The following is a 10913-nucleotide window of genomic DNA, read 5'->3' on the forward strand; positions in this document are numbered from 1 at the left end:
CTGAAAATGGCATTTATGGAGGAGTTCATATTTAAATAACCAGAAATCTGTGGTAAGTGATTCTTTGGAGATTTATATATATATATATATATATATATATATATATATATATATATATATATATATATATATATATATATATATATATATATTTATTTATCAAGACAAAAAACAAACAAACAACTTTCAGAAAGTGTATTCCAGTCGTTCAGTGGTTTTATGCTGCTGTCGCCTTCTTGTAGGTGTGTTTAGGTATTTATGCCTGTGTGTGATGTGTTGCTGTACCACCCAACCGGCAGCAGAACGCTGAAACACAGGAAGTTAATGAAACTGGAGAGAGCAAAGAAAACAGTTGAGAATGGAGTACGGAGTACACCGTATCCAAAATCAATAACCGAAATCAGAAGTAGATAATTAAATAGCATGTTATATAATCGGGACTGTAGCCTTCTGCGTGTTGTTGAATAGATTAATATATGTTACTTTAACATTTCCTACGATACACTAGAAATGAATAGTTGGAGAACTGAAATTGAAACTGCACCTGCTGAAATATAGAAGCAGCTAATAGTAGACTATAAATACAACGATATAACATTATACAAGTATCGTTTTTATGTATAAAAACAGTAGGTATTTTTAAAATGACTCCGAATTCAAGTGCATCCACAACATGAACAATATTAAGACAGTATATTATTATTATTATTATTATTTATTTCTTAGCAGACGACCTTAACCAGGGCGACTTACAATCGTAAGCAAATACAGTATATACGTATGGTGATAGAAACAGACGCTTTGCTTGAGTTTAGGCAGGTCAGAGATGGAGCATGGATGAAACGTCAGATTTTTTGTTACTGAAGATTATTTTGGTTGGGGACGCTTTGGTTGGGAAGACCTGCATCCTGCAAAGATATGTTGATCACAGCTTTCATCATTCCTACGTGTCTACAATTGGTAAGTACCAGGAATTAACACACAAATGTTCACTGGACAAAGCAGATTGGCAACATATGTGTATTTTACTGTATACTGTATTAAAAAATAAATAAATAAATCAGTTTGATGTTGTTGACTTATTTATCAACAGTCGTGGAAAGTTTAATGAATATCAAGCTTTAAAAACACACTAAAACAAGTTAGTTTTGTGACTAGTGCCAAGCATTTCTTAAATTCAACTTGTTATTTAAGTATGGATTTATCAAGTATTTTTCTAATGATATTCCAACAGATTTGTTTTGCTTATTAATAATAATAATAATAATAATAATAATAATAATAATAATGTATTAAAGCAGCTGTTACATTATTCACATGTACACCAAAATGCCTTGGTGAATGTTTACTTCACTCTTCATTTAATTTGCTCTGCTTTTTCAGGAACCCGTTTTAATGAGCAAAGCTTACATACAATTGTTATGCAGTCACACAAGCATCCACTCTAGTTCAAGCTTTATGGCCCTCTTTGAACTTAAATACTGTCTTACTTTTACTATCTGTAGGTATGATGGCCTCTCAGTTTTCAGTCTGGGAAGTAAAACATACAATACAAAAACAAAGAGATGAAAATAAAACTCCTATTGCATAGCAGTTTCACCCATTACAGGTTTTACTATAAGTTTGATTAACCTTAGTGTATTGGGAACAAGCTCAGGTGGGTTCCATTGAACTCATAGTGAGACCTGGAATGGGGGAAACTGCTATACATGGGAGTCTTATATCCATCCATGAAACAAATATGGGCGCATAACAAAGAAACCTTCTTAAAGTTAAAAAATAAACCAATACATAAATAACAGTATGGAGCACTGCATCTTTAACAATGTAGCAGTCTGTGTCTACTTTCTTTGCTATTTCTATTGTACACACGCACATAAGAAAACAAAGTTAGACAGTCAACCCCACAGGTATATGAACAGATGGTAAGTACTGTACACGTACAGGCAGTTACATGAATCCGTAGTTTTAACATCTTCAATTTTTTTTCCCTTAGGGATTGATTTCAAGGTGAAGACTTTACACTTAAATGACAAATTCATTAAACTTCAGATCTGGTAAGTTTCTGGTAAAAAGCTCAGACTGCTAACTCATCCCGATAGGTCCTCCTCAATGAGAACGATGAAGGTGTTTTTACATAAAGCCTGTCTAACATGTAACAGGTGCTTATTGTGGTGTAAACTATATTAATAAAGGGATGCCAGGTAGTTTCACAATGTTAAGAATTACTTCAAATAATTATTTAAGGTTACGGAAATGCAGTCTATAGATTTATTTTGGGTGATAATTTACATGAAAAGAAAAGTCAGCTATGCAATGCTTTTTCTTTTGAGAGGAGACATCTCTGCTACTTTAAATAAGCGAAGGTGTGACTAGCTCATGGTAAAACCTTGCAATGGAAAGTAGCCACTATTTCCACCATTGCTGGCCTTTACATATACAGTTGTAGTCAAAAGTTTATGATCCCCAATGGAAATTTAGAATTTCTAGAAATTTCTTGAAAAACAAAGAAGTTTAGGAAAAATCTTTTGTAGCAAAAGTTTTGCATAACTCTAACAATGCTAATTCAAAAGTATTCATACCCTTTGATGCTATGATAGTATTGTCTACAAGGTGCTAGAAATTTAAATATGATAATGCAGAACCTAATTCTAGGAAATGCTGGAATGTAGGTGAACATTCTTAGAGAGTATAAAAAGGTTAGGCATAGGATGATTGCTGTCATTACCAGTAAGTCAATGGGGGAACAAGTAAAGCGCTGTCTGAAGACCTTAGGCAGAAAATGATTTCTTGTCATAAAGCTGGAGAAGGATACAAGAAGATTTCCAAGCATTTGAGTATCCCAGTTTCAACTATTGTGTCTATTATCAAGAAGTACAAGACTCATGGTACTGTCATAATGCTCCCTCTGTCTAGAAGAAAGAAGGTTCTTTCACCACAAACAAACAGAAGAATTGTGAGAAAGGTTAATAACAGTCTGAGATTGACTGCCAAAGATATTCAAAGTGAATTGGCTGCAAGTGGGACTGGGGTTTCCATTTCAACCATAGGTCGAGTATTGCATGGTGAAGGTCTCAATGGTCGCAGGCCAAGGAAAAAGCCACTCTTAGGAAAACATCACAAGGACAATCGCTTGAAGTTTGCAAAATGGCATTTGAATGATAGATATGAGTTCTGGTCAAAGGTTTTGTGGAGTGATGAAACTAAAATCAAGCTATCTGGTCAAGCAGATAGTCGTTACGTTTGGAGAAAGAGAAAGAGCAATTTCTTTAATAATACCGCGTGGCAAATTTCCATCTAGACCAATCAACTGAAGTGTTGTTATGTGACGTTATCTGCACTCTGTACAGTGAGAGATGGCGAACGAAAGACTGGTTTTCAGGGTGCAAAAATGCCCTCAACTGTATGATACGTCCCGATACGCAAGAAGCAAGACACCTGGGAAACCATAGCGGCCAAACTAGACATGTCAAGTAAAAATATTTGCATTTGAAGAGCAACAGGAAACATACACTATATAGCGTACTGTATGCCATAGACCGCCAAGCAAAACATTTAAAAAAAAAAGAGGTCTCAATAATGAAAGGCTTCTTGTAGTAATTCATGGAGGTTTTTTGAACAGGTTTTTAAATTATACATATATAATTTATCCAAGGCGACTTACAGAGACTAGGGTGTGTGAACTATGCATCAGCTGCAGAGTCACTTACAATTACGTCTCACCCTAAAGACGGAGCACAAGGAGGTTAAGTGACTTGCTCAGGGTCACACAATGAGTCAGTGGCTGAGGTGGGATTTGAACCGGGGACCTCCTGGTTACAAGGCCGTTTCTTTAACCACTGGACCAGACAGCCTCCTATATTTGAAAAACCACACGGTTTACCGCTTTCCGCTACCACTCCCAGTGTAATCAGACCTTTACATGTTACAACAAGCCAAAAAAAGACCACATTCCAGACTGTTCAAAGTTCATAAATCGTGTTTGTTCAACATGAGTGAATGTCTCAATACTGGGAATCTCTACTTAGAAAGATGGTATTTATTAAGCATGCAACAAAATAAGTTTGAAAATCACATAAAACAATTACACAATTAATATCACATAAAAAGCATTACAATGAGAACTAAGGTTTTAAACAACAATTTACCAAAGAAATATTAGTACGTATTGACACTATAACAAGGAATCGCACCAAGCCTGGGAAGCAGTCAAGTTTCAGCTTACTGTTACCTTGTGTTTCTCCGAGTGTCAGGGCCCCTGACCTAGATGGATAGATACTGAGAGCTCCATGTGCAGTCTTGTAGTTTCTTTGAATCCGACAGAGCAGCAAGCAGGTAGCCGGTAGCCAGAGAACATGGAGCAGATCAGGAGATCCAAGGGGCGGGTATCCAGCGATCAGAGGGGCTCAGCAGAGCGGTCAGGAAATCAGAGGGGCTGAGAACTAATGTTTACCACTGGATTTGATACTTTTCAAACAAAGAGATGGTTTGAATTTCCTGCCACATGCTCCGATTGGCTAGTTTGTGCCTGAATGGGCTTGAAACCTTGATTGATTGCTCCCCCCTTCCTCCATCTGATTTGTTCATTATCATAATCTGGAAAAGGGAAACTTTTTAAACGTGCATAACCTTTGCTAAATAATTCTGATTTTATTCTGAATTCCTGTTATTTTTACCATAAGAAATTACATCTATTAAGACACCAAATATGTCGGGTTGCGACTTTGGTTAGACATCGCAAACACTTTAATTCTCTTTATTACCTGGGTTATTCTGTGCATGTTAGGCGGTTTAAGAATAAAAACGCTTGCATTTTGCACTCGTGGTGATGTGACATTTGTCTTAAATCTCTAAATCTTTTTAAGCTAATTTAAAGTGGCCACTTTTTCTCTTTCAGGCTCTGTGTTAAACCACCTTTCTATCACTAGGTAATTCAATCGCAGAGACGGGTTTGATAAGCCTTTTGTTTCCTGAGTGCCTGATGCATTCAAGGTGTTAGATCGATCGTTATCTCTAGGCAAAGCTAGACAAATTAGATTAAAGTTAATTCAATTTAGCTTTCTGTTAAAATATACAATATCCACGACATTTGCAATATATTTCTGATGACAAAGACTATGATCTACACTCCTGTATTTTGGACCCTTCTCCCGGGCATCTCCCGGGCCAGATTTTCTCCCGTATTTTTCTGTTAAACCCCCTTATGTCAGCAAACCTTTAATGTCTACAAAATTCATGGCCTGTGTGTGATTACTGAAATCCCCGTCTGTACGGAGCAGGGTTTAGGACCCAGGGGAGTGTGGCAGGCATGCATTCAGTGCACCAGGCAAGTTCACATACTTAGCCACACACCAGCAACCCCCACCACCCCCACCCCGCTCTACAGGGAAAACAGTAAAAAAGGTATCACAGATTGCACCCCCCCCCCCCCCCCTCCCAATTTTGTATTTTCAAAACTTGACAGGTATGCGATTTCAATTTACAAAAGTCTCGTATTTTGAGAACTCAGTGTTGACAGGTATGCTGTATATATACATACAATACACTCAGGACTGATTCGCGGCCCACTTTTGGGCCTCGGGTCACAGTTTTGTAACCCTTGACCTAAATCATAAGAGACTGGAGATTATTTGCATTTTAATACTGATCATTTATATCTATCTACTGTCAAATGCAGAGATGTATATTGGATGTTGTATTTCACATTCAAGCACTTCCTTAAACATATACATACAGTATAAATACAAAAGCTTTCACTGTGTTTTCCCCCTATGAAATAGATATAATGCATCATTTGACCAAATACATACCTGGGGTTAGGGTTCAATTATAATTGTGTAATTTCTAATTAATTACAATGCAATTATAATTTTAATTGGAATTTAACCTTGGCACACCTGCTTAATTGTAATTTGTAATTATCATAGCATTGCTCAGTTACAATTCAATCACACACTTTTCCAAGGTTCACAGTTCCATGTCGTGTTTTGTGCTGAGCGAACATTCGTCTCATATTTTCAACCACTTTTAATGACACCATTTGTATGGAAAAACGTTTTATAGTATGTTTCTGTATTTGTACCTGTGATTACTGCTTGGTAGAATAAACAGAGTAAACATGCTAAAGGTGTGTAGCTATTTATGTAACTTTTTAGTGTAACTGTAATTGCAATTACTGCAGCATAATTGTAACTGTAATTGTACAAAATAGCACTGTAATTGTAATTGCCAATTCAGCAAACAATTTTGCTGTGATTAACTGTAATTGACACCTGGTCTGATGCAATAACATTTTCCTACATAGATAGATGTTGTCCCACAGTTGGTCACTAGAGGGGATCAGTCCACTGTTTTGTCTGAGGAACATTGAGGGCTGACAATTTACACGAGTGTGTATTAAGCTTTATTGTTTCCTTTTTTCTTTTGCCAGGGATACAGCTGGGCAAGAGCGTTTCCACACCATATCGACTCGTTATTTCCGAGGAGCCCATGGGCTGTTAATTATCTATGACATCACAAATTCAGTGAGCTTTGACAATGTTGTTGGATGGATGAAAGATGTTGATGCGGTGAGAACAACAGTCATTTTGGTAACTTGTATCGTAGCTACAAAACATATGTTTTAATAGGTTAGACAAGTGCTAGTCCTCCTTTAGTCCATGGCAGACTTGCTCACGTTGTCACTGTTTGTTCAACCCCTGCTTTGTGGATAAATAGGAGAGACTTCTACGTTCTTGGTTGCCTTTAAAACATTTCAGCAGCGCCAAAAATATATTAAAGATGTTTGCAAATAGCCTAACTGGATAGCCATTGCACAGCTTTATCACAGTTTGCTCATTTAGAAACATCTTGAATTATACTGGATGTGTGATTATTTTAGTGTGTTAAAATCTTTGCATTAATTCTTTTTTTTTTTTTTTTTTTTTTTTTAGAATGCAGGTGAAGATGTTGACAGAATCATTTTAGGCAACAAGTGTGACTTGGAAGAAAAACGAATTGTCTCTAAAGAAAAAGGAGCAAAGGTAGGTTAACAGAATGTTTATTACAGTCTCACAGTTTAAAAGTTCACAAAGAAAGATGTGAGTGATCCAGTCCATCTGATACGACATACTACTGTTTTCTTTTAGTGCTGGGACGAACACAGGATTTTCGTGTCGGAGATTCGTTCATAATTTAAATATTCATTCGTTTTCAAAAAGTAATAAAAGCCTTTATATTGCTCAGAACACAGGCAGAGACAGCATAGCAGCAGGGGCAGGGAGGCGTGGCCTCTGTGTGTGTGTGCCTTTATTTTACAGCACGACGTTACAGTATGTCACATGTTAAAGTAGAAAAATATCCCAGGAGTAAAGAATATGTTGTGTAGGCCTTACTTTACCCCAGTGAATTAACTACAAAACAAAGAATGCCAAATAGCAGTTCAAGTTAAATGTTGTTTTGTTTATTCCCAAAATAAATAGTATATAAAGTTGACACCGCATTTTATTTATTTATTTCTTTTTTCATTGCCGTTTCTTCACAGTAAACAGTGGCCATAGACATGTTTTCATAAAGTAATAACATGAGGTTTACTTGTGCCTTTTTATAGCTGAACAAGCAAACGAAAACTGAAATTTAACTTTAAACATTTCAAATAAAACAAACATGGAAATGGCGTTGTAAAATTAAGGGGAAAACATAACAGAAAGTTGCAACAAAAAATACATAATATAAAAAATCTATATAAAAATCACTACACAACATTTCCAGCAAGTTGGGCACTGTTTAAGCGAGGACCTTTTCATTTTATTGTGTTATCTGTTCCCTTGTGTTGTTACAACTGTTTAAGTAAGGTGTGTGTATTGTGTTAATTTTTTTCTTTTTACATTTTGACCACTTTTTTAAACTTTTAAATTGCATTCCCTGCCTCACTATGCCCACTAACCATTGTGTCACAAATTAGTGAACAGAATGACAGTGACAGTTTGTCCAAAATTTGTATTACAGGTCATCAAGGAAAAGGTCAGTAAAAACAAGGCAAACTAATCAAGAGACTTTGTTTTACAGCTTGCCTGGGAGCATGGAGCGAGGTTCTTTGAGACAAGTGCTAAAGATAATGTAAATATTGAAAAGGCTTTTTTGGCTCTCGTGCAAGATATAATGAACAAGGTAAGTTTTAGCATTAAAGAATGTAGCATTTGATCAACTGTATTTAGAACTTAGAAAAAAATAACTCACAGTGGGCAATAAGAAAAAGAGAAGAACAACACTGAGAGATCAGTATTCCCATTCAAAGTCATTTCAGAAACTTGTTCTGTAAATACAGAATTATATGAAGAGGTCATTTATTTCTATTTCTTTTCCATACAGAATTATATCTACGGTCAAAGGACTGATGTGGTCAACCTTAAAAAAACAGAAAAGAAAAAATGTTGTAGCAGATGATAAACTCTTCCTGAAGAACAGGACAATGCCTCTATTCAAAAAAATGTCATTGAAGCCTTGTATAGCTCAGGTTTGGAGATTATATATCTCTTTCAAGATCTTTTCAGTATAATTTATTTTTTGTTTTCATTTTACCTCTCCTCTGTATTGTTTGAATATTACATCTGTTACTATTGCAATTCTGTATATTGCACATTGACTGGTGTCTGAATTTAACTCATTACCTTTTGTTATTCTGACAATCATGAAATTGTTCTAGACTGTAAAGGGACCCAACATCAAACCAGAATGATTTCATGAGTACCATACCTTCTTTAATGCATTATCAATTGTCTTTTGTTTTGTGGTCTTGCGATTTCCTTTTGCATATGAATTAGAGAATTGGTTTTACTGAATCTTACAATTGTTCTTGCCCATTTATGGTTATAAGTGTCCTTAGTAATGATCTCACACCCTTTTTAAACAAGTTAATTAGCACATTGATCAGACATATTCACGATGGATGAAAGCATGTTGTACTACAGAATAATACAGAAGTTTCCACGTGAAACTCACATTTAGATCAAATAAAAATCACAATATGTGTATTTTATATTGCTGTTTTCATTCTGCAGCCCATCCATAATCAGTTACATTTCCGTGAATAAAAAGCTGCTTATAAATTTCATTTACAAAAACAGGTTCATCTTTCTTGTAAATATATTTAAAAGCAGGATATTAGTTAACTTAGAAATGCAACATAAATCTTAATATTCAAAACTTTTTTTTTTCTTTCATCTTGCATCATTATTTTTTTACAAACAGAATACAGCAAACATTTTGTTAACAATCTTTTCTATGAATTTGTTAATAGATTCCATTCATTTTGAGTAACATAAAGCTGTGTGTATTTGGGTTATAATTAGGACTTGAACTTTTCAGTTTTTATTTTCCAAATCCCTACCTACCTTTAAATGTTAATTAGTAGTTGTTAAGCTGTCTCTGCATTCTAATAAAGAGAAAACTGCTAATTAAAGACTGGGTTTAAGATAATTTGTTTCTGTCTGTCAGGACAATTCTGTTAAGCGAGTGATAATAACAAAAGCACAACAATAAACTAGGTGATTGTTGCAATTGGGATCGGTGGTGAGCAATTAACTTAATTTGTCAGGTTTGTGTAAAATAAAAATGAAGCGAAACAGAATCAGGCTCAGTCAAGATACGAAGGTAAAAACAAATGACATTGTTTTGTAATTAACAGCTTTTTAAAATTAGGAAACGGAAAATAAGTTTAAAGGCAAAAGGAATAGTTTATCGTATGGTGGGAAAAATGGGTGTTTGTTTCTCTTTCCTGTGTTTCTTTCTATTAATCCCACAGTGTACTTCTTAAAGAAGTGTTTTCTACTTTAAAACAATGAAGTTTACAATACCTTTATTTGTTTATTGTTATAGTATACAAATCACATTTATATGATTGTCCTTTACTTAAAAAAATAATAATAATTTAACAAAATATTCCTTAGTCAAAAAAGACCTTAAATTGGCAAAAAAAATGAGAAAGCTATCTTGTGGTTTCTTTGTTTGAAATGACAGCTGAGTGCAGGTTTCAGGTGAAAGAATATAACTTGCCAATGGCAGCTTTTTAGTAAAAGGCACAAGTTTCAGTCAAGCACTTTGATCCTGTTTTCAAAAATATGTTACAAGATGTCATAAATATGCCTGTATCATACTTTCTATAGTTCTACTGAATACCATTTATAAAAATGGTGGATGCTCAGAAATAAGCTAATTACTAATGTTTTGCTCACAGCAATAGTTTACATAATGTATAATGGGTACTTTAAAATGATGTGGTGGTTAAGATGGAACAATACATTTATAACACTGTACTTTTTTTTATGAATGAACTTCGTCTAACTATTGAATCCTGTGCTGTCTAAAAAAAAAAAAAAACAGACTATGGTTCATATGCAATTCAACAAAAGTGCAATTTGTAAAAGAACTGTCTCCTATACAGCTGAGACCATGCAATTTCCAGCGTGATCCTTAATAAATTAAACTGAATCTCCTTGGTTCTTGGTTTCTGTCATGATGGGACTTTGATCAAGGGATGATAGTAGGTGATCAGATGGCAAACAGATTATTGTTATTTCAAAAGGAACAAAGGGGATCTGTTCAATTGATCTAAACCAGTGGGTTTCAGCCTTTTCATCTCAAGTACCAGTGTTTCCAGCTGGGACCAGCAGGTGTACCAGTAACCATGTGCAATCTTACTGGCTGTTGTAAAACAGAGACCTAACCCATTATAACCGGTATTCTCACTGAAAATGTGACGGCATCATCTAATTATTTGACAAGAGTTCACCACAAATGTGGCTGCTTTGGTTCCCCATCAGTAACTTTTGAAAGTTCACGACAAATACCTCTCCTTATAATTTCTCATGTATCTGTGATTCAGTGGTACAAACAGAGTGATACATTACGATAGTGTGAAAAGTCTTACGCAAATA

At 35.1% G+C, this 10913-nt stretch overlaps 1 protein-coding gene across 1 annotated transcript; it reads left to right on the forward strand.

The window, feature by feature from the left end:
* Nucleotides 1-270: 270 nt before the first annotated feature.
* On the forward strand, nucleotides 271-9851 carry LOC117435813 (ras-related protein Rab-10-like). Its single transcript, XM_034059256.3, has 6 exons — nucleotides 271-960; nucleotides 1997-2057; nucleotides 6431-6569; nucleotides 6933-7022; nucleotides 8047-8148; nucleotides 8350-9851. The coding sequence occupies exons 1-6, from the start codon at nucleotides 834-836 to the stop codon at nucleotides 8422-8424; spliced, it is 594 nt and encodes a 197-aa protein (XP_033915147.1). The 5' UTR covers nucleotides 271-833; the 3' UTR covers nucleotides 8425-9851.
* The last annotated feature ends 1062 nt before the right edge of the window (nucleotides 9852-10913 follow it).

This window comes from Acipenser ruthenus, chromosome 3, assembly GCF_902713425.1.
Source record: "Acipenser ruthenus chromosome 3, fAciRut3.2 maternal haplotype, whole genome shotgun sequence".
NCBI classification, from domain to species: Eukaryota; Metazoa; Chordata; class Actinopteri; order Acipenseriformes; family Acipenseridae; genus Acipenser; species Acipenser ruthenus.

What these genes read in the sequence shown, in the direction of transcription:
- LOC117435813 (XM_034059256.3), top strand. Translation starts at nt 834, where the DNA reads ATGGATGAAACGTCAGATTTTTTGTTACTGAAGATTATTTTGGTTGGG. An exon ending in TTCATTAAACTTCAGATCTG is followed by an intron (nt 2,058 to 6,430) that starts GTAAGTTTCTGG and finishes TTCTTTTGCCAG; the next exon opens with GGATACAGCTGGGCAAGAGC. An exon ending in CTAAAGAAAAAGGAGCAAAG is followed by an intron (nt 7,023 to 8,046) that starts GTAGGTTAACAG and finishes TTTGTTTTACAG; the next exon opens with CTTGCCTGGGAGCATGGAGC.